Source organism: Macaca fascicularis, chromosome 4, assembly GCF_037993035.2.
Source record: "Macaca fascicularis isolate 582-1 chromosome 4, T2T-MFA8v1.1".
NCBI classification, from domain to species: Eukaryota; Metazoa; Chordata; class Mammalia; order Primates; family Cercopithecidae; genus Macaca; species Macaca fascicularis.
The window spans coordinates 146,834,069-146,858,112 of NC_088378.1; the positions used below are offsets into that span (position 1 = coordinate 146,834,069).

At 43.8% G+C, this 24,044-nt stretch overlaps 1 protein-coding gene across 5 annotated transcripts; it reads right to left on the reverse strand.

Annotated features, from left to right (window-relative positions):
- Positions 1-360: 360 nt before the first annotated feature.
- On the reverse strand, positions 361-10,082 carry HFE (homeostatic iron regulator). 5 transcript variants are annotated; one of them, XR_012434151.1, is made up of 6 exons: positions 9,991-10,082; positions 6,385-6,648; positions 5,901-6,176; positions 4,531-4,882; positions 4,259-4,372; positions 361-3,306 (listed from the first exon to the last, which is right to left on the reverse strand). XR_012434151.1 is itself a non-coding variant. In XM_005553864.5 (6 exons), exons 1-6 carry the CDS (start codon positions 10,064-10,066, stop codon positions 3,266-3,268), a joined length of 1,047 nt encoding a protein of 348 aa, XP_005553921.3. In that variant the 5' UTR covers positions 10,067-10,082; the 3' UTR covers positions 361-3,265. The 5 variants fall into 5 exon arrangements, 4 of the variants coding, with proteins under 4 accessions (XP_005553921.3, XP_005553925.3, XP_005553928.2 ...); XM_005553864.5 differs by having other exon boundaries at positions 4,531-4,806; XM_005553868.5 differs by lacking the exon at positions 5,901-6,176 and having other exon boundaries at positions 4,531-4,806.
- Between the last annotated feature and the right edge of the window lie 13,962 nt (positions 10,083-24,044).

Genomic DNA, 24,044 nt, shown 5'->3' on the forward strand with positions numbered 1-24,044 from the left:
CTGGTCGCCAGACCACCGTGGTATGTTTACTTGTGGCCACCAGGTGTCACACTTCTCTTTACCCCCATGGTCTGTGAGTGGTTTTGCCAGAGGTGAGTAAGAATTTAAAATGAGGTCTTTGATTTTTCAAATGTAGTTGACCTTAAGAATTTATGATTAAAGCCAGAAAAATTAAGCTTAAAAAACACTGAAAGAAAATGAGGACTTAAAATTTCTATTAAAAAAATTAACAGGCCACAGTTGCTGATGTTTAGTAAATATGTTACCGAAATGTGTTACTGTGAAGACTGGGGTGTTTCTTGTAATCTCAGCCCAGGTGAAATAAAAACAATATAAAACAAATGCTTACCTAATTAATTAATTGTAACATATTCTTTATGAGGTAGAAGAGTAAGTGAAGCCTTATAGCAGTCTGCTTTCAGTATGGTACCATATTAAGAGAGAAAGAATTTGTCATATGCTTCCAGAATGGTTTGTTGGTAAAATAACCAATGTCTTACAACTTAGACGACAATGTCCCTAGTGTGAAGAAAAACAATTAATTCGGCTAACACAGTTGAATGAAAATATTCCATAAGACAAAATGTAAAGAAATTAGAAGCAAAATAAATATCTCAAAATGACAAAGCGATTAAGTATATACACAAGATGAACAAGAACATCAATAAAATCATGCAGTATGCAATACAATGTACATTTATTAAAGTATATGCATTTTTAATGCATCAATAATACTAACAGGTAATAGACAAGTTTTTAATAGTTTATCACTGGCTAATTAAATAACAGCTTTAATTGTATTCATTTTTTAGCTTTTCTACAATGAGCATAAATGACATTTCCTTTTTTCTACATAACTTTTCTAACCAGCAAAAAAGAAAATTTTTTAAAAGAAGAGATGAGATATCTTTGCTAAAATTTAATGCCTACAAAAGAAACTTCTGAGCTGTACCTGGTATCCTGAAGCACCTGCCCTTCAAGACAGAGTGCTTGTACCACATTTATGCAGCCAAATGCACGTAGCAACATAAAGTAAACACATGTCATCTGGATATATATATTAAGACTCTTTTGATGGTCGGGCAGGGTGACTCATGCATGTAATCCCAGCACTTTCGGAGGCCGAGGCGGGCAGATCACGAGATCAGGAGTTCGAGACCAGCCTGGCCAACATGGTGAAACCTCGTCTCTACTAAAAATGCAAAACTTAGCTGGGCATGGTGGTGCATGCCTGTAATCCCAGCTACTCGTGAGGCTGAGGCAGGAGAATCTCTTAAACCTGGGAGGCAGAGGTTACAGTGAGCTGAGATCACGTTGTTGCACTCCAGTCTGCACAATAGAGTCTCAAAAAAAAAAAAAAAAAAGACTCTTTTGAACATGGTGAACTGATTTCCCAGAAACTAGCAATTCCTGAGTGTCCTGCTTAGTTTTTTTTTTTTTTTTCTAATGTGCACTGGAACCCCAGTGGCCCCATGACAGGGCCTGGGCATCCTCTAATCCACTTGGTGGCTTCCATTTATCATCTCAAAATGAGAGAGTTTACTCCAGTTCATCGAGGGAAATACCACCAGAGTTCTGACTCCAGAGGCACTGGCCTAGGGAGGACAGTGTGTGTGAAGCCCAGCAGGACCACTAGCTGTCCCCACCAATTACAGTCCTTGCGTAGGGGCCAAAGAAATGAATGCCAAAGAGAGTAACAGAGGAGCAAGGGAGTCACATTCCAGGACCTTCCCTTGGGGACTTTTAAAGGAAACATGACAGCTGAGGATCAGCTGGTTGTTTTCTGCTGTTTCCCTTTATGTGATTCAAGCTCACTCAGAAGAAACACAATGAGACAATAGAAGAGCCATCTCCTTCCGTCTCTATTTACTCTAGGCATCTAAACTACCTGAATGTAGTGGTGTGTGAGATGTATCATACGGTCAGATTGACTGAGTTTGAAACCTGTTTCTATCACTGGCAAGCTGTGTGATACTCTATTTTCGTTTTTCTTTCCTTTTGTTTTTGAGACAGAGTCTCACTCTATCACTCAGGCTGGAGTGTAGTGGCGAGATCTCCGCTCACTGCAAGCTCTGCCTCCCGGGTTCATGCCATTCTCCTGCCTCAGCCTCCCCAGTAGCTGGAACTACAGGTGCCTGCCACCAGGCCCGGCTAATTTTTTTGTATTTTTAGTAGAGACGGGGTTTCATTGTGTTAGCCAGGATGGTCTGGATCTCCTGACCTCGTGATCCACCCGCCTCAGCCTCCCAAAGTGCTGAGATTACAGGCGTGAGCCACCGTGCCTGGCCTACTTCACTTTCTTCATCTAAAAAAGAAATTGAGATAATAGTGCCTATCTCATAGAATTATTGTAAGAATTGCATGCAATAATGCATGTAAGTAGGTGCTCAGAAGAGTGGGACACAAAGTAAGTGCTTTTATCATCATTATCATCATCCTTATAATTTTCATTATCAGAACAAGGAGAGATCAGGGAGAAAATTATTGTTATACTTCAGGTCTGCAATACTAGAGTAGCATTCCAAATGAAGGCACCATTAAACTTTGCAAACCTGTATGACACCTTCATGCCAATTAGAAAAAGACACCTCTTCGCAACCCCTTTCAAGATATTTGCCTCCTACCTGCTAAAAACACCCATCATAATACCCACAGACAGCCATGATGCTTTTTCTGGGAAAGGTGCCTCTTCCATTCGTGCAGTGTACAGCCTACAACTCACATAACAATCAGATGAAAGAATCCCCATGGCTTGGTGACAGATGAGTTACTGGGTAACACAGAGGGATGATTCAAAGGAAAAGTAGAACGGGTCCAGAAAATGCCTAGATACATATGTAAAATTCTGGTAAGGTTATGACTAGCCATGTCCCAGGATTCAAAGCTTTTCTGAGATGTTAAAATGAATCATGTAAGTCCCCCAAATTTAAGGAGTCCTCTTCCAAAAATAGGAAATGAAATGACATAGGTGTATGTGTCTGAGGTGATGGAGGAAATGAAGGAAGCAGATGCAGCTTGAGGTTCATGAGAGGCAGTTCCAGGGGAGAGGTCACAGCTGGGGATCACTGGCGTGCAGGAATCAGAAACCTAAATGGGGAAATATTTTTGAGGAAATGAACAGAGAAAGCTAAAAGCAAGGAGTTCTTCAGGCGATTTCTATGTTTAGGTTCAACTCTGTCCTGAAACATGAAGAGCTCCATAAGTGCACTCCCTTTTTGAATCTCTAGTTTTGTGTCCTTCCCACGATGAGTCTGCAGGCTGCGTGTCACTCACGTTCAGCTAAGACGTAGTGCCCCATGACTCCTCCTGTGGACACAAGAGAACCAGGAAAGAGGCATCACAAACCTAGGCATCATCTTGCCTCTTCTCTGTTCCTTATTTTCCTCATTCACCCATCTCAATTTAGACCTGGGCACTACTGGATTTCAAGAACCATTATCTCTCATCTGGGAATGCTTATTGGCTTTCTAACTGGTCTCCTCACCTCCCATCTGACTTCTTAACAACACATTCACCATATAAGGGAGATCATGGTCCTCCTTTCTTAGGATCCTTCAGTGACACTCCAGTGATCATAACCCAATATCCCCAAAGACCCTCGGACTCTGTATGAGCTGGCTTCTTTCTGCCTCTCTTCTCCCCACACCACAGATGTTCAGGGAGTAGAAATGCATAATTGGTGAGCGATAGCTATGCAAACTCGGGGTTAAGGTAGAGTAATTAGTTCTAACCTCCCAGTATGCCTTATACTCTTCCACTTGGCATGGTTGTTCCGTCTGTGTAGACCTCCCATCATCTTCAACCTCACCTAATGGAATCAAGCTTCTCCTTCAAGATCCAGAAGGCTTTCTTGATCCCCAGCTGAACGTGGTCATTCCTTCCTTTGACATCCTAAGCATTTGCTTCCTGCCTGCTTTAGGACCTCATGGGGTCTTCTTTAACTACATTCACTTGCTATAATTTTCATTCTCTACCAGATTTGGGTTCTGAGAATAGCCACAGTGACTTCTCAATCTCAAAGCCCCTGCACTACCTTAAACAGCTCTTGCAAAATAGTAGGTGCTCTGAAGATGTTTGTTGAATTAGAGACTTTCATTCTAGGGAGAACCATTATTTTCTGTCTCCCAAGGAGCTACTGGTGTCCCCAAAGAATATAAATAAGAAAAATGCTTCCCATGGATGTCAGATCCCCTCTGCCCCTCTTCCCACTGTGCTCTGGGGCAGAGATACTAAGAGACTTCTCCTTGTTCCTACTCACTTGAAGTCTGCCTCTTCCTTAATATTATGAACAAAATTCCAATGAACAAGATGATGACAAAAACAGCAATTACACTGATGACTCCAATGACTAGAGTTCTAGATGGTGAGGGCTCTAAAACAGAAAAAGCAAGTTAAAGCCATTGATTGCCACCCCCAGCCCACCCCCTAACAAAGAGCAGATCCTTGTCTCACTGCCATAATTACCCCCTCAGGCACTCCTCTCAACCCCCAATAGATTTTCTCAGCTCCTGGCTCTCATCAGTCACATACCCCAGAAAGCAAGGAGGGGCTGATCCAGGCCTGGGTGCTCCACCTGGCAAGTATATCTCTGTTCTTCCCCTGGGGGTACAGTCAAGGTTATCCAGCCCTGGTAGGTCCCATCCCCATTGGGCAATACGTCTTTAGGTTCGACCTCCTTGGCATCCATTGGCTGCCTATCCTTCAGCCACTTCATGGTGATGTTCTGGGGGTAGTAGTTCAGGGCCCGACACCGTAGAGTGGTCACTGAAGAGGTCACATGATGTGTCACCTTCACCAAAGGAGGCACTTGACAGGAAAGAGGAAGGATGAGGAGAGGGGATCTGTTTACCCGTGCCAGGAAGATTGGAACTTTCACTTCCTTCTATAGGTTGGAGGAAGGAAATACCCTTTTCAGAAAAAAAACAAACTACAGGAGAGACACCATTTTGTGTCCTAAGATTGGGCTATAACACAGTGTCACTTGGAGCGCAGTCAGATCAGCTTGTTCTCCTAACATGTAAATATACATATCAGTTACCTATGTTCTTTGTTCTGATAGATAAAATTTCTCTTTATGTGCATTGAAAACGATTGAATACAGATGGTTAGTTTCACCTGGGTCAACCTAGGAGGCATTGTTATAAGAAGGGGCCTTGTAAAATAGGTAGCTTCAGTGATTATTGCTATGTTCTGTGAAAGAAACTTTTAACCTAAAGCATTCTGCTACTCTGATAAGTGGCCTCACTTGATATTTTGTCCTGGTATTCATATGATAGCTGACATCTCTGAATTCTCTCTTTTCTTTTTTTTTTTTTTTAAGATGGAGTCTCACTCTGTTGCCTAGGCTAGAGTGCAGTGGCATGATCTCAGCTCAGTGCAACCTCTGCTTCCCGGGTTCAAGCGATTCTCCTTCCTCAGCCTCCCAATTGGCTGGGACTACAGGCACGCATGACTGCACCCAGCTAATTTTTGTATTTTTTTAGAGATGGGTTTCACCATGTTGGTCAGGCTGGTCTCGAACTCCTGACCTCATGATCCACCCGCCTTGGCTTCCAATTGCTGGGATTACAAGGGTGAGTCACCGCGCCTGGCCTTGACATTTCTGAATTCTTAACAGGTATACATATACAAAGGATTATTGGTTAAATAAAAAGCAAGGGCTGCAGACACTTCCCTTTGAGCCATATGAATGGAGAAAAGAAATTAAACCCATGACTTGTGGCTGCCTCATACATCTCAATTATAAGGTAGAGACTCTAGGATTGAGAAAGTCCCTTCCCAGAATTTGGAGAGGCACACACCCTCAGCCACCTCTGAAACTCTAACCAGGGATTCCATGCCCTACATCCTCCTCCACTCTGCCACTAGAGTATGGGGGCAGAAGTGTGTTTCCACCATACCTGGCCGGTCGAAAACACCTCTCCCCAGCTCCAGCAACTGCTGCAGCTGCACAGGGCAGTCCCTCTCGAGGTAGGCCCTGTTCTGCCTGGCCCGAATTTTGTGCCTTTCCCACTCCAGCTTGGTGGGCCAGGCCCTGGGTTCTGCTGCTCTCCAATCCAGTGTGTCAGGGCAGAATTCAAGGTGGTCCTGCCCATCGTACCCGTACTTCCAGAAGCCCTCGGTACTGTTGTCCTCTTGCATTTTGCAGCCCAGGATGACCTGCAGGGTGTGGGACTCTGGAAAAATCCCCAGCCTTGTTACTGCAACCAAAGGAGTAGGTCCCTATTTCCACCATCCCCAAGGACCAAATGACCTCAGGAGGTAAATTCCTTCCCTCTTCCCTGCTCCCACAAGACATCAGATTTCCAGCTGTTTCCTTCAAGATGCATGAAAAGATGAAAAGCTCTGACAACCTCCAGAAGGTAAGGCCCCCTCTCCACATACCCTTGCTGTGGTTGTGATTTTCCATAATAGTCCAGAAGTCAACAGTGAACATGTGATCCCACCCTTTCAGACTCTGACTCAGCTGCAGCCACATCTGGCTTGACGTTCTACCGGAAACCCATGGAGTTCGGGGCTCCACACGGCGACTCTCATGATCATAGAACACGAACAGCTGGTCGTCCACATAGCCCAAAGCTTCAAACAGGGAAAGACCAAGGTCCTGCTCTGAGGAACCCATGAAGAGGTAGTGCAGAGAGTGTGAACCTGGAGACAGAGCAACAGGCTTTCACCATGTGCAATAGGAGGGGAGTGGGATGTTGAGGCTCCACACACCTGCATCAACTCATACCATCAGTTGTGTCTGGTCCTCATATTGTGAAGGGTGAGTTGCAGTCCCGTCTTTCTTCCATTTGACAGTCCTGGCTGCTCTCTCCTTGTGTGCCTTTCTCTGCCACACATGGCTGCCATCCCCTCACTGCCCCCAGACCCTATTCCAATACTCATGATTAGATAGACTCCACTAAAGCTGGTGGATTCTAGAAAATGTTAAGGTGTCTCTAGCTATGGTAGTTGAACTCAGGAGTTGGTGCTCAGAGCAAATTAGACCCAAATCCTGAGGAATTCATTCAGGTTTTTTGTTTGTTTGTTTGTTTGTTTTTGAGACTGAGTCTCACTCTATCGCCCAGGCTGGAGTGCAGTGGCACAATCTCAGCTCACTGCAACCTGCACCTCCTGGATTCAAGGGATTCTCCTGCCTAAGCCTCCTGAAAACCTAGGACTATAGGCATGTGCCACCACACCAGGCTAATTTTTGTATTTTTAGTAGACATGGGGTTTCACCATGTTAGCCAAGCTTGTCTCAAACTCCTGACCTCAAGTGATCGGCCTGCCTCAGCCTCCCAAAGTGCTGGGATTACAGTAGTGAGCCACCGAGCCCAGCCTTGGCCCTGAATTCTTACACTGAACTGCCTATATGGCCTCACCACTTGGATGCCTGACTGGAATCTCAAACTTAGCATGTCCAAATCCAGATCCTTGATTTACCCCAAACTGCTCTTTCCTCTGCCTTCACCATCTCAGAAATGGCATTGCCAATTACCCCTCTGCTCAGGCCAATAAAATTAAAATAAAGAACAAAGTCAACTTTATCTCTTCTCTTTTTTCAGGGGATGGGGGGAGACAGGATCTTGCTCTGTCATCTAGGCTGAAGTATAGTGGCACAATCATGGCTCACTGCAGCCTCAACTTCCTGGGCTCAAGCAATCCCCCACACCTCAGCCTCCCTAGTAGCTAGGATCACAGGTGCATGCCACCACACCCGGCTAATTTTTGTATTTTTTGTAGAGAAGGGGTTTTGCCATGTTGCCCAGGCTGGTCTTGAACTCCTGAGCTCAAGAATCTGCCCTCCTTGGCCTACTCCTTGGCATGAGCTACCACACCCAGCTAATTCTTCTCTTTCTCTCACACAACATAGAATCCTTCAGCAACTTCCTTCAGAATATATTCAGGAGACAACGGTTTCTCACTCCCTTTTATGTTCCCACCCAGCCCACTCCACCATCTCTTGTGTGGACTGTGTAACAGCTTCCTGGATGGGCTCCCTGCTTTTACTGTTGCTCCCTTCATTCTGCTTTCCACATAGTAGCCAGAGCAATCTTTTTAAAGCCTGTGACAGATCACTGTTACTCCTTGGCTAGAATTCACACCACAACCTACAGGCACCTGCACGACCTTGTTTGTGGCTCCTCTTCTGAACCCATTACCTACTTCTTGGCCTCTAACCCCCAGCACTACTTGTTTTTTTTTCAACCCGAGCTTCTCAACCAGGAGTTTGTCTCCTAGGTGACATGTGGCAAAGTTTAGAGACATTTTTGGTTGTCAAGACTGGAGGAGTGCTCCTAGCACCTAGTGAGTAGGGAGGATGAGTGCTCCTAGCACCAAGTGAGTAGAGACAACAGGATACTGCTGGACATGCTACATGCAGATGGTAGTCCCCCTTCCCACCCCCAACACACACACACACACGAGTAGTGCTGAGAAAACCTGCTTTTTAATCCAACTTGCCAGGCCCACTCAGTTTGCCTGGGAAATACTGCTCCCAGTCAATCTCATTCTTATTTCCTTCATGTCTCTGCTCAAGTGTCAGCCCCAGAGTGACTTGTCCTGACTTCTCTGCTTCTCACAACACCCATCGTTTCCTGATGTTGCATATGTTTCTGCTCATTCGCTTATTGTCATCTCTCCCACTAGAATGCAAAATATCAAAGGGTGAAGACTTGTTTCCCTGCTCTCTCCCTTGGGCCTTGAACAGTGCAACACATGGTTGGGACTCATTTACACTTGTAAACAATGAATATTTCCGCTCAACCTGAAATTTTATTATGCAGCCTCTAATGCAGTGTGATGTTTAAGAATCATAACTATGAAGTGGAGAAATGAGCTCTGCCACCAAAGCCCAGTGTACCATTGAATAAACGTGCCAGGAAGCAGGCCGTGCATGCCTCATTCTTGTCATGTGTAAAATGTAGATACACAAAGTACCAAAACTCAAAGTGCTGTGCTGAGGCCGGTGTGTGACCCACAGAACACTGTGCTAGACTACAGGGCAAAATCACTGTCAACTAAGATTAGAAGTAGCTATAGTACTTGAAATAATATCAGAAAACTTGATTACTTATATACTTTGTAACCTGAAAAGAGTTATTTAATCTGAATTCCAGTTAACTTCTAGTAAATAAACATATTATTAGCTCCTACCTCCCTATGCATAGTGAAAATCAAGTAAGATCAGATATGAATGTAACTTACAGCTGAGTGCATTGCTTACATGTTCATTATCAGTACTTTGACGTTCTTTAGAGGACTCTTAATTACACAGCACACTGCTAATCAATAAAGCGTGCCTGAAAAGAGAACTGTTCAGCTCAAACGTTGAAAACTAACATATACTCAATTTTCCAGGCAACAGAACAATTGCCAAGAGCGGGGAAAGGCCCGAGGTAGGCCTCTCTCAGAAGCCTCCCACCCCAGAGACCTCCACCCCAGGTCTCACCAAAAGTGGGTGGAATGGTGAAGAATTCAGATCCCCAACCCCACTCTTCCGCGCCCCCACCACCCAGCGCATTCGTTCCGAGGTGGAAACCCAGTGCGGATCCTGCTGTGGGTTCGCTCAGCCTTCTCGGCAAGCAAGCAGGGAAGAACTTCCTGTTTGGAGATGACTGGGGAAAAAACCGCACAGCTGACATTGGAAATAAACCCGAGATCCCGGTCCAAGGAGCCCCAGGCTTAACTCAGCTCCAGTGAGGAACTACGAGATTTATTTAAAAGCATTCTGGTTGGGGGAAGGGAGTGGGCGGTTCCAAAAGTCACTCCGAAGAGCCGGGACAGCCGGGGGAGGGGGCAGGTCCTGGGGCGAGGGACCCCCATATGCAGCTCAGTGGCAGGCATTCCCTCCCGGGGTCTGGACGCAGAATGTAGGGAGAGGGGACTGCGGATAGGGTTGAGCAGGTCCTCCAAAGTTAGCAAACTCCCAAGCTCAAAGAAAAGCTAGTTTCGATTTTTCCACCCCCGCCGCGCCCCTCGTTGGCCCGCAGCCCTCGGACTCACGCAGCAAGCGCCCCTGCAGGACCGCGGTCTGCAAAAGCATCAGGAGGAGAAGCGCCGGCCTGGCTCGCGGGCCCATTTCCCCAGCTCTGACTGCACGTCCCCTTTAAGTCTCCGCTTCTTTGGTGGGGCGGGGAAACGGCGATGGCTCCAGAAGTCACCCTACAGCTATTGCCTAGGCTCAGGAGATGCCCAGTAAAACTTCCTGGTGAAAAGCAATAGGTCTTCAGAACTTTAATTCTCTCTCTCCTACAGCAAAAGGTACCTGCTTGTGAAACTCTAGGTGATCCAGTGTCCCCCTTGGTTTTTAAATCCTGAAGGGATGTTGCTGATTGGGGAAAGTATCTTGGCAATGTTCTGATGTAAACTTTAGATATTTAAATATTTATTATTTTCAAAATTCAATTATACATTTAAAAATTTTATCTCGACCTTAGACCAACTTGTGTCTTATTTGATTTAGAAATATAAAGCTTTTTCATTTTGTTTTTTGATTCAAATTAATTAAATCATAACGTTAACCAATTAGATCCTACTGAAACACCTTCCACAGCCTTCATAATTGAATTATCTGACAAGTTTTTCACAAACTTTACAGTATTGGGATGACTTGGAAAATGATTAAACATATTGAGGCCTGCTCCTAACCCCAGATACACTGATTTAATGGGTAATTGGTAGGTAGTTAGACATTAGCAGCTGGGAAGGGACGACAGAAGACAGCAGAAAGGCGGTCACTAAGACAGCCACTGGCTCACCTAAGTTCAGGCCCAAGACTACCCTAACGCCACCCTAAGGGATGGAGTTTATGATGAAGTCTGTGGCCAAAATATCCTGGAGAAAGAGAAAGGAGGGTACAGGTGGAAATTCCCTAAAGTGGTACATGCCCAATAACACAAAACCCTGTCCTTCATTATATTACCCATGACCATCATTATAATAGAATTTACATACAGTTTTGCCCCCCATCCTTGGGAGGCTTTTCTTAACGAATGATAGGTAAGCACATGCGCAGTTTAATTTTAGTTTATATAGCTATCAAATTCAATCACATAACATCATCCTGTCACTCAGACACAGCCCAAACCTCAACTCCTCCCCACAAACCCCATAAAAGCACCTTAAGCTCTGTAAAGAGGTGCCGATTTCACTTTGCAGAAATCAGCCCACTCTCCCTCTGTGAGTGTATTATTATGCTTCAATAAACTTCGCTTTAAACTTGCATTTTGGTGTTAGTTTGTAGTTCTTTGCTCACTATCACAAGAACTGAGATTGCTGGTTCAGAGCTCCGGCTCTAATAATCTCCTCAGTTAAAGTCTCCATCCCAACGCAGAATTCCCAGTAACAGGATGCCACCTCGGCAACGAGATTTTAAAAGCTTTCCTCTTCTCTCAATGAAGTTTGGGAATTATTGCCTTAGACATTTCAAACCATATAAATAAATTTAATACACCTGATTTGCTCCAAACCTTTACATATTTAGCAAATTCAACAGGCATTATTTTTGTAAGTGTGTATACAAATTTTGGCAATTCAAGAAAATCAAACTTAGGATATCAGGGCCTCAACTGTAGGCGAACAGATAAAATAACATTGGAAAAATGTAGAATATTGATGGTGGGCACATTGGGGCTGATAGTACTATTCCTTTTATTCAATTTTTGGTAACATATAATTCGCATACCATGTAATTCATCTATTTAAAATACAAAATTGGCCTGACTCAGTGGCTCACGCCTGTAATCCCAGCACTTTGGGAGGCCGAGGCAGGCAGATCACCTGAGGTCAGGAGTTCGAGACCAGCCTGGCCAACATGGTGAAACCCCATCTTTACTAAAAACACAAAAATTAGCCAGGTGTGGTGGAAGGCACCTGTAATTCCAGCTACACAAGAGGCTGAGGCAGGAGAATCGCTTGAACCTAGGAGGCGGAGGTTGCAGTGAGCTGAGATCGTGCCATCGCATGCCAGCATGGGAGACAAGTGTGAAACTTCATCCAAAAAAAAAAAAAAATTAGCTGGGTGTGGTGGCATGCACCTGTAATCCCAGCTACTTGGAAGGCTGAGACAGGAGAATCGCTTGAACCCCAGAGGCGGAGGTTGTGATGAGTCGAGATCGCGCCATTGCATTCCAGCCTGGGCAACAAGAGCGAAACTCCATCTCAAAAATAAGATAAAATAAATAAAATTAAATGCAAAAAGTAATGGATTATAATATATTTACAGAGATGTGCAACCATTACCAAAATTTTACAACATTTTCTATCTCCCCAAAAAGAAACTATGTTCCCCTAATTCAGTACCCTTAATTCATCACCTCTCAGGTTCTTCCATTCTCCCCCTTCTTCCCTCCCAGTCCCAGACAATCATTAATCTACTTTCTATTTGGAACATTTAGTACTCATAAACCCATATAATACATTGCTTTGCCGTGACTGGCTTCTTTCATTTAGCATAATGTTTTTATGTATGTTTTTCATGGACCAATAATATCTATTTTAAGGACATACCACAACATATTTTATTTTTTCATTCATCAGCTGATGGAGATTGGTTTGTTTCTACTTTATGACTATTGGGAATAGTGCTGCTAAAAACATTTATGTACAAGCTTTTTTGTGGACTTATGTTTTGATTTCTTTTGGTTATATATCTAGGAGTGGGTTTGCTGGGTCATATGGTAACTTTGTTTAACCTTTTGAGGAATAGCCACATTCTTTTCCAAAGTAAGCATTTTACCGTCCTATCAGCAGTATATGAGAGTTCTGATTTCTCTCCATCTTTGCCTGGGTTTTTGAATCAGGGCCCCAGATAGAACAAAAATGTGGTTATTCAGTTGTTTCACCATCACTTGTTGAGAAGACTCTTTTTTCATTGAAGTGTTTTGGCACGCTTATCAAAAATCAATCTACCATAAATGTGAGAGTTTATTTCTGGAGTCCCAATTTTATCCCATTATGCTATAATCCTTTTTTTTTTTTTTGACAGAGTCTCACTCTGTTGCCCAGGCTGGATTGCAGTGGCGTGATCCTGGCTCACTGCAACCTCTGCCTCCCGGGTTCAAGTGATTCTTCTGCCTCAGCCTCCCAAGCAGCTGGGATTACAGTTACCTGCCGCCATGCCTGGCCAATTTTTGTATTTTTAGTAGAGGTGGGGTTTCACCATGTTGGTCAGGCTGGTCTGGAAGTCCTGACCTCAGGTGATCTGTCCACTTCAGCCTCCCAAAGTGCTGGGATTACAGGTGTGAGCCACCACACCCAGACTGTAATCCTATCTTTATGTCAGGACTACACTGTCTTGATTACTATAGCTTTGTAGTAAGTTGAATTCAAGAACTTTCTCAACTTCAAATATGATCTTCTTTTGGAAGACTATATCAGCTATTCTCATTCTGCTGAATTTCCATAGGAATTTTAGGATCTATTATCAATGTCTATTCTATTTTTGTATATGTTTTAATATTTTCATAAGAATATATTTAATTTTTTTTTTTTTAAGAAAAATAGTAAAAATCAGAACACTGGGGGTCAGGTGCATTTAACAGGCAGAAGAAGGATAAAAACTCATAAACAAAAAAGAAATGACCAACCATATTCTGGAAGCCATGGAGTGGTTATTGGTACCAAAAGCTGCAGAGAAATGTTGTCAGATGTACCTGAAAATTGTCCATTGTATTTGGACATTAAGAGACTTAGAAGACTTAAGCCATAGATTGCTCAGTGAGACCCCAAGGTTAAATGGTCTGAAGGTGAATAGACCATTTCCCCTTCAAGAGAGCAGGTAGGAAGCTATAAATCCAGGTCTGAAAAGTTGACTGAACTGGTAAGGAAGAAACTCTCTCATCTTGAGCCACTCTACCCTGGCTCCACCTTCTGCTGCAAGCACACAGAAATGCTGAAATTCAATAGTCACAAAGGCTAGTAAGCTGGAAATGACACAAATTACTCCTGGGAAAGTCAAATTCAGAATTAGGCCATATTTGTTGGGGTTCAGATTTCCATGTACACTTGGGAAAGGGTTTAGCGTACAGGCACATGCATGAAGGGAACAGGTATAGGGCTGTGTTCACAAGGTCAAGAGTTGAAGGCCAGGCATGGTGGCTCTTGCCTGTAATCCCAGCACTTTGGGAGGCGGAGGCAGGAGGATGGCTTGAGTCCAGGAATTCAAGACCAGTCTGGGAAACATAGGGAGACCCTGTCTCCACAAAAAAATTAAAAAATAAAATTAATCAGGTGTGGTGGCACACACTTGTGGTCCCAGCCACTTAGGAGGCTGGGAGGATCACTTAAGCCTGGGACATTGAGGCTGTAGTGAGCCATGATAGTGCTACTGCACACCAGTCTGGGTGACAGAATGAGACCCTGTCTCAAAAAAAAGGAGCAGTATCCACACCCCAGGAAAGTAGTTGAAGATCTACTTTTCTCTATAAACCTAATACAGAATAGAGTGACAAATGTGTGTTGTGGAAAGAAATCGGTTGAAAGCTACGTAGATGCAAAACAATACATCCCCACATAACACTTGTTAATCATCCTTTTCCACCCACTTATGGGATGAATTGCATCTCCCCAAAAGATATTCTGTCCTAATCCTCAGTACCTGAGAACATGATCTTATCTGGAATAGGGTGAGTTAACTGGTTAAGAAGAGATTATAGTGGAATAGGGTGAGTCCTCCAACCAATGACTGGTATCCTCACAGACATAGAGGCACAATGGCCAGCTAGAGATGGAGGCAGAGATTGGAGTTATGCCGCCACAAACCAAGGAACACAGGAAGCTGCTGGAAGTGGAAACAGGCAAGAAAGAATCCTCTCCCGGAGGCTACAGAGGGATCTTGACCTTGATAATACCTTGATCTCAACTGGCCTACATAACTGTGAGAAAACAATTTTCTTTTGTTCTAAGCCACCCACTTAATGGTACTTTGTTATGGCAGCCCTAAGGAACTTGATATACATTCCTTTTACTGTCATAGAAGTTTTGAGTCTTTTAAGTAGGTCTGTCCCCTTCCTCCCAGTGTCAACGCATGGAATTTCTCTCCTTGTGCCTTGAAAAGTGAAAGGTCTTTGAACTGCTGATGAAAGAAATCTCAGCATGAAGCCAGGTGCTGTACCTCACTCCTGTAATCTCAGCACTTTGGGAGGATGAGGGGGGCAGATCACTTGAGGTCAGGAGTTCTAGACTACTCTGGCCAACATGGTGAAACCCCATCTCTACTAAAAACAAAAAAAGTTATCCTAGCCAGGCATGGTGGTACACATCTGTAGTTCCAGCTACTCGGGAGGCTGAGGCAGGAGAATCGCTTGAACCTGGGAGGTGGAGGTTGAAGTGAGCTGAGATCATACCACTGCACTCTAGCCTGGGTGACAGAGCAAGACTCAGTCTCAGAAAAGAAAAATGAAATTTCAGCATTATAGGATAAAAATGTTTCCCCTTCCCCTCAAACTTTAAAAAAGCAGAAGTCTGCATCATAAAATGGTCTTTGCCAATGTTATTTTTATTATAACAAAGGAATCTTGCAAGGCTACCAGATCTTAGCAATTGTCACTATGTTTTGTAAGAATCACTTCCTAAAATGTCTGAATTGATTGCTTGTCTCATTTAATTATTTGTTTCTTGTGTCATACTGCAATGGATATCTGTCTTGTTAGTATAAATATTTGTGCATTTGTTGTTGTTAAAACAACTTTTTTGGCCTGTCTTCTTCCACCTATGAGGTAATATAAAACTCATATTTAACACTTATTTTGTAACAGGACAAGCCACAGACAAAACCCCTCAGACACCAAGTTAAAGAAGGAAAGCCTTTATTCAGCCGGGAGCTTTGGCAAGATTCACGTCTCCAAAAACCGAGCTCCCCGAGTGAGCAATTCCTGTCCCTTTTAAGGGCTTACAACTCTAAGGGGGTCCATGTGAGAGGGTTGTGATCAATTGAGCAAGCAGGGGGTATGTGACTGGGAGCTGCATGCACCAATAACCAGAACAGAACAGAACAGAACAGGGATTTCACAATGCTTTTCCATACAATTTCTGGAATCTATAGATAACATAACTGGCTAGGTCAGGGGTCAATCTTTAACCAGACCCAGGGTGAGGCACTGGACTGTCTGCCTGTGGATTTCATTTCTGCCTTTTAGTTTTTACTTTTCTTTCTTTGGAGGCAGAAATTGGGCATAAGACAATATGAGGGGTGGTCTCCTCACTTACTCACCCCCTTTGAGAATCTCACTCTTTAGTGGGAGTTCTCACTTTTATTCTCACTACTCATGTCTTCTTGAAAGACAGATTGACAGTGATTCATGTAGTACACTTGTGCTGCAGCATTTTGGTGAGCTAAGGTAGCAATGAAGCTTTTTATCATTTGAAGAAACACAGGTAGCAAACAAGGGAGCAATAAGCAGATTTCTATTGCTATTATAACTACTATTATAAGAGTTTTGAATCTTCTTAGCACTGGGAACAATTTTTCAAATTTGGCCCCAGGGTCAAATCCATGCCACCCTTGCATGGGCACATGTGCCAGTTTTGTCATATCTCTAACTATATCTTTAACTACTTGCCCTTGATTATCTATGTGTAGTCAGCAATTAGTAAGGTTAAATTTCCTACAGACCCCTCCTTCAGTTGCTAGCAAGTAGTTGAGAGCCAATCTGTTTTGATAGATAGCATTTCTCATCTGAGTTTCTTTCCGGGCCAGAATAGTCAAGGCTCTGCTGATCTTATTAGCGATTATTTCTAATCACTAATAAGATCACTACACAGCTTGTAACTGTATGATTCAGTTGAGCATGTAAATGGCGGTCTGGTATCCCCACGAGCTATCTTGTGCCCAAGTAGCAGGCCCATAATATTGTATGATTCTCTCAGGGGGCCATTCGTTATTTTTCCAATTTTCTATAGCAATGCTTTTTTTTTTTTTTTTTTTTTTTTTTTTTGTGGGAAGCATAGACAGGGAAGCCCAGGTTTTCGCCTGTCTTTATGGGAAGTAGGAAGAAAGATGGTTTAATAGTGCCAATAACACAACTACCTGCCCACTGGTTGGGTAATTTGGCATAAGCTGTATGCCCACATATCCAGTATAATCCAGTGGGGGCTGTCCAGTCCCAGTGGGACTCCGAGTGGGTCCAAACAGTTTGCAACTTTCGGAATTTACTAAATGGATTTTTCTTAGTGTGGTTTGAACTCCACTAGGTGGCTGTTTTTGTAGTACTATTATACAATTTTTGCCCAAGGTAGCTGAGTCTTCCCACAGGAAGAGTGATGTCCTTCCCCACTCTTGCTATACTGATTGAGGCTTTTAGGACCCAGAAGTTATCCGGGTGATTCTTTTGAGCCAGGAATTTATCAGGAACTGGGTCTGTAGGTACTAATTCCCGGGCTTCCCATAGCCATTGATTTCCCATTACAGTTCCTCCACATACATAACACGAAGTGACATTGAGAGACTTGGTACATGCTCAGCTAACTGCAAAAACAAATTTCTTGTTTTTCCTGGAATTTCTGGTACTGGCACATTCCGTTCATCATAGAAGGTTTGAAATACTGGCTCAGGAGAGCATTTATAAATTTCTCCTCAAACCACCATATGTATTCGAGGATCCAGTCCAGCCCCATCTATTTCTAGGGTTACATGCTCCCCTTTTTTCCAGCGAGAATCAAGGGGATTGGTTATCACTAGGTCTAAGGGGTTACACTGACCACTGTTACAGGAAAGGCCACTTTTCCCTTTCTGAAGGTGGACAGGATTATTTTTATTTTTTATCGAAGTAGCCTAAATGACACAAGACCAGTATCTAGATTTATTTCCACACAGTCCTAATTCATGACAAATGTACTTATTTTCTGCCATATAGCCTCATTCCTAATTAAGAGAACCACATCCTATTTCTAACTTATTACTGTTAATGACAGCACAGGCATCAAATTTCAAGGTGACTTGTTTGGGCACTCCTTTTTCTTCTGTTTTGGCTAACACTTTACTCATAACATTTATGAGCCCCCACCAGTCTTCAGTCCTTAATCTTATTTCAAAAACTGTGGTCATGGGAGGCTCAGATGGGTCATAACACACATCAGGTTGGCCATTTCCTGGGCTATATACCTTGTATAGAATAGCATTATACAAACAAGTTCTTTTTAGAGTCCCTGTACACTTATAATAACCATGAAATAATAGGACTGTAGCAACTTTTTGTCCTACCTCAGTGACTTGATGTATACACTGGGAAGAGTCCTCAGTCTGAGGAAGATCAGTTGAAGTCTTTACAGTCCAAGTTCAAATTTTAAGGAAAATGAGTCCTGTGATGTGTTTTCTCATGCTTCGGCCATGCGTGGACTAGTCAGCTTCCAGGAGTGACTGGAGCAGGCCTTGTTGCCTTCTTCAGAGTCACTTTGCAGGGGTTGGCGAAGCTGCCACATACAGCTCACAGTCTACTGATGTTCAAGGATGGTTTTGGAGGTTGGGCCCACTAGAATAAACTAAGTCCAATACCTCTACACAGTTATGTTCAACTGGGCTCTCTGATACCAGGAGCAAGGTGGCGGGGTTTAGGGTATTGTAAACTTGCGGGGATTTTCACATAGCAAGTTTTGGTTCTTGGTTAATCTAGCATTTGTTAGCCAATGATGTATTCATTAAAGTCACCACAGCATGAGAGGCCTTTAAGTTTAGGTTTTGTCCAAGAATTAGCTTATCTGCCTCTTGTGCTAGCGGGGCTGTCACTGCCAAGGCTCTTAAGCACGGGTGCCAACCCTTAGAAACTCCATCTAGCTGTTTGGAGAGGTAGGCTACTGGCCGCTGCCAGGGCCCTACAGTCTGGGGCAAAACTCCAACCGCCATTTTTTCTCTTTCTGACACATAGAGTACAAAGGGCTTTGTCAGGTCAGGTAGCACCATGGCTGGGGCCGACATGAGTTTTTCTTTAACTCACGAAAAACTCATTCCTGTTGGTTGTAATAGATGTAGTTTATCCAATCTAAATTTTTATTAACTGTCACCCACCAAAATATTGACTCAAATCCTGCAACTATTTGATTTGGGCTTTAAATTGATCTGGTATTCCCCATGGAACTCCAATTGCTTCTAAATAGATGTGAGAGTTGAAAGACCTATAAGGGGCTTCTCTCCCTTTACGATGTCTTGTTCTTCCTCCCTCTGGTTGATGAAATGCCAGGGTGAAAGGGATAGCCAACTGGACTAAAGTACAAGTGCCACTCCAGTTATTTGGCAGAGCACCCAGTAAAGGTCTACCACAATACCACTACACATCCACTCGGGGATGAACAAGGGCTGACTGATTGATAAGCTCTTGAAAATTCTTAAGTTCTCTGCATCCCTTCAGGTCTCCAAGGAATGCTGTTTCCTCCCTGTCATTAAACAAGAAGTGAATTTTGTGTTAGGATATGGAAGCTGGATGATCCTTAGGGGCTGACCTGCAGGTTGCCGGATTTTGAGATATAGCAGAGAGAGCTTGGCATGACTTATTACTCCAGGCTGTAGAATGCTGTAAAACAGTTACCATGCAGACCATGTCTGGTCAACTGGAGGACCACCTAAGTGGAAAAGGGACAATCTGGGCCTCTGGCCTGCCATGTGCACAAGCATAACAATTGCTTTTGTTTAATGTGCGGATGGAATATTTGATCCATTCCAACCAGGCATTTGCATCTTGGTATCCTGCTTAATTGCCAAAATTTGTTTTAAGTCTTTAACTTCTATGATCCTCTAGTAAAATGAATGTATGATTTCAGGAAATTACAAAAACTGGTTGGGGCAGTCCATCCTTGCTCTTTAGTGGTCCATGCAATGTTGGACCAACTATGGCATAAAAGCTCTATATTGGGGGGCAAGACTCCTGGTTGACACTGGTGTCTTTATCGAAATCTCTCTGGATTAAATGGTGCCAATTCACTAATGCCCAGTCTAAGGAGAGTCAGGAGGGACAGAGGTACTTTTCTGAAGTAGAGAGTTGTCTTTGACTTGGCAAGTCCCCACAGGGTATAACAAGGCAAGCATTAAATTCAACAGTTTGAGGCGAAATTGACTTGGTTATGTTAATAACTAGATGGTCAGAAATAGAGTGAGGAAAGAAGAAACAGTAATAGAATAGATGAAGGAGTTAAATTTTTCTTAGCTTTAGTTTGGTAGAGTTTTACCCTGGGACTAAGGGGAACAAGAAATTTGTTTTTGCAGTTAGCTGACCATGTAGCCCAGTCTCCCATGACTCTGCAGGGGGTGGCACTTTCTTGACTTGGGTGTGATGAGTCCATCCCTTTTTCACTGTATGAACAGCAGTCTCAGTGGTTAGCAGCACAAGGCAGGGTCCTTCCTAGGCTGGCTCGAGTTTTCCTTCTTCCCACCCTTTTTGATAAGAAGGTCTCAGTGCTTTTGGAATATACCCTGACAGCAAAGTGCCAGTTCCTGCGTTGCTCAGCCACTGCGTTGATCCTCCAAGGGGGCCTGCCACACACTGTTCTGGTGCGGCGTTCCACCAGGGCAATTGCCTACCTGGGAGCACTCTCAGGATCTATGTCGCTCAGGCTGGCTGGAGTTCCCCGTAGGGATGCTCCACAGGGCAGGCCTAAGCCGCCTAAGGGGCTGCCTCGACCGTCTGTTAATCACCTCGCTTCTAGGTCAGGGAACCAAGAAATGTAGCAGGACAAGCCACAGACAAAACCCCTCAGACACAGAGTTAAAGAAGGAAGGGCTTTATTCAGCCGGGAGCTTCAGCAATTCTCACCTCTCCAAAAACCAGCTCCCTGAGTGAGCAATTCCTGTCCCTTTTAAAGGCTTACAACTCTAAGGGGTTCCATGTGAGAGGGTCCTGATAGATTGAGCAAGCAGGGGGTACATGACTGGGGCTGCATGCACCGGTAATCAGACAGAACAGAACAGAACAGAACAGAACAGAACAGAGATTTTCACAAAGAATTTCCATACAATGTCTGGAATCTATACATAACATAACCAGTTAGGTCGGGTGTCGATCTGTAACCGGACTCAGGATGCGGCGCCGGGCTGTCTGCCTGTGGATTTCATTTCTCCCTTTTAGTTTTTACTTGTTCTTTCTTTGGAGGCAGAAATTGGGCATAAGACAATATGAGGGGTGGTCTCCTCCCTTAAGTTAAACAAAATATTCAAAGTCCTACCCCAAGTAAATTGGCAAATATTAATAAAGTTACGGCATAAAAAATAAAAATGATTTTAAAAGGTGTAAAGATGTTTCTGTGGGGGAAAACATTTGTTTATTAATTATCAGTTAAAATTCTGTGATAAATAACCACTAGAGATCCTAAAGTATCCAGGGGCTAATAATAGGAAGGGAAGAACACCCTCTCGCTCCCCACGCTTACCTCCCCAAAAGGGAAGAGGAAGAGGGTGACTCCAGGAGAGCTGTGATTTCCCTTCTCCGTATGTCCACATATACCTGACCTCCCCTTCCCAAATATACACCCAATATCTCTCCCATATATACATATTTATCTGACCTCTCCACATATATATATACCTAAACTTTCTCTATACATCCACATATACCTAACCCTCTCACACACATATACGTGACCTCCAGTGGAGGAAATTGGGGAAGTGAGAAGAAGTTATCAAAGGATAAATCTAGGTCATACTCAGAAATGTCAAAAACACAAACCACACACAAACAAAACAACACACAAAAAAATAGAAATTGATGAATCGTTTGTGTCAAAATTAAGAATTCCGGTTCAATGAAGGATCCCATGGATAAAGTTAAGACACTGCTGTAAAGGTGATAGAGAATTAAATGCAATGTCTGAAACAGACACAAGGATTAGTAATTAGAATTCACAAGGCCAAGAAGAACAAAACAGAAACTCCACATAAAAAATGTATGAGGCTGGGCGCGGTGGCTCATGCCTGTAATCCCAGCACTTTCGGAGGCCGGGGTGGGCGGATCAGGAGTTTGAGACCAGGCTGGCCAACATCGTGAAACCCTGTCTCTACAAAAAATACAAAAAAATAGCCAGGCATGGTAGTGGGTGCCTGTAATCCCAGCTACTTGGGAGGCTGAGGTAGGAGAATCGCTTGAACTCAAGAGGTGGAGGTTTCAGTGAACCAAGATCACATGGAGTGTATATATATGTGTGTGTGTATATATATGTATATGTCTATATATATATGAAAGAAACGAACAAGAAATTTAGATACAGGAAAATCCAAAGCACTTGGTAATGAAAGAAAGGTAAAGTGATATGTCCTTTTGCATGTAAAAGAGAACATTAACAAATTAGAGAACTGAATAATGCTCAGTATTGGTGTGGATATGGAGACTCAGGAATTCTCATGCACTGCTGCGGGCAGTGCACACTGGGGCTTTAACCCCATTCCTGGGAATGTTTTCCAAATATCATCTCAAACATATCCCATAAAGCTGACAGGAAGGTGTGGGCAGACCTATATTCTTCACAGAGAGAGCTGGAGGTAAAATGAAGTCACTGCTCAATATAGAGTTGGAAGCAATGGATTAGATGTCCACAAAACTACCTGGAAGAATCCACAAAACACACACACACACCTTTGTGTATATTGTTCCTGGCAGGTAGACATGGAGGATTAGAGGTTTTCTACGTCACACTTACTGGACAGAGTAAATGGCCAGGGCAGAGCACTGACTTCCATGAAGGGAGATTGAAGTTAAGAGACTGAAGATTGTTCTCTGGTCTGGGACCCTGCAACTGAATATGCAGAAAAAAGTACACCCCGCTACCCGCTTCCCAGCTTTCCTACCTGATTAGAATAACTTTTTCAGAAAACTTTGGCCAGGGGTTGTGGCTCACGCCTGTACTGCCAGCACTTCGGGAGGACGAGGTGGGCGGATCATCTTAAGTCAGGAGGTCGACACTAGCCTGGCCAACATGGCGAAACCCTGTCTCTACTAAAAATACAAAAAATTAGCAGGGCATGGTGGCACACACCTGTCGTCCCAGCTACTCGGGAGTCTGAGGCAGGAGACTCACTTGAAGTGCAGAGATGGAGGTTGAAGTTAGCTGAGATTGTGTCACTGCACTCCAACCTGGGCAACAGAGTGAGACTTTGTCTCAAAAAAAACCAGCAAAACCCACCAAAACTTTAAATCTACCTATGGCCAAATGCCTGCTAAACTGAGCACCCAAGAAGCAGTGTTAATGAAAGTCAGATAAATACCCTAAAATTAGATGCAATGTTGGCCGGTCACAGTGGCTCAGGCCCTGTAATCCCAATCCTTCTTGGGAGGCCGAGGCGACAGATCACTTAAGCCCAGGAATTTGAGACCAGCCTGGACAACATGGTGAGACCACGTCTCTACCAAAAAGTACAAAAATGAGCTGGGAGTGGTGGTGTGCACCTGTAGTCCCAGCTACTCAGGAAGCTGAAGTGGGAGGATCACTTGAACCCAGAAGGTGGAGACTGCAGTGAGCCGAGATCATGCCACTACACCCCAGCCTAGATGATAGAGTCAGACCCCCATCTCCAGACCAAAAAAAAAAGAGAGAGAGACAGATGCAATATTTAGGGTTCAACAAGACTGAATTTCTGACTCCTTTCCCTACCTCGCCAGCATGTTATATTCTGGGTCCTTCATCCTAAACCCCTGTACCTGCCATAGCCACCCTGTGGTACCAACTTTGAGAGCTTGAATCTTCATCCCGTCATGATAATGAGTATCCCATTCAGGTCTCCATGCTCAGCTTGGCAAGAGTGTCTGTCTTCTCATCATGGGACGGTCACATTCATCCAGCACTGACAGGTTCCATTCCCACGAGGGTGGCACTCTATATGGTCTGAGTTCAGGCCTTCCTGGTCCCTCAGTAAGCTCAGCATGGTAACACAATCAAAAAGGGCTAGGCACGGCAGCACCATTTCCCCCCAAGAGGTCTGATGGCTGATCACATAGACTGAAGGAGGTTCTGAAGAGCAGAGGTGGAATGAAGAACGAATCCTGGGCTCTGCTCTTCCTAGGCCTATCTTCCTCCCTCCGAAGATGTTAGCTGACTCATGAGAATCAGAAACCAACTGCAGGCTGGCCTCAGGCCCTTAGGTA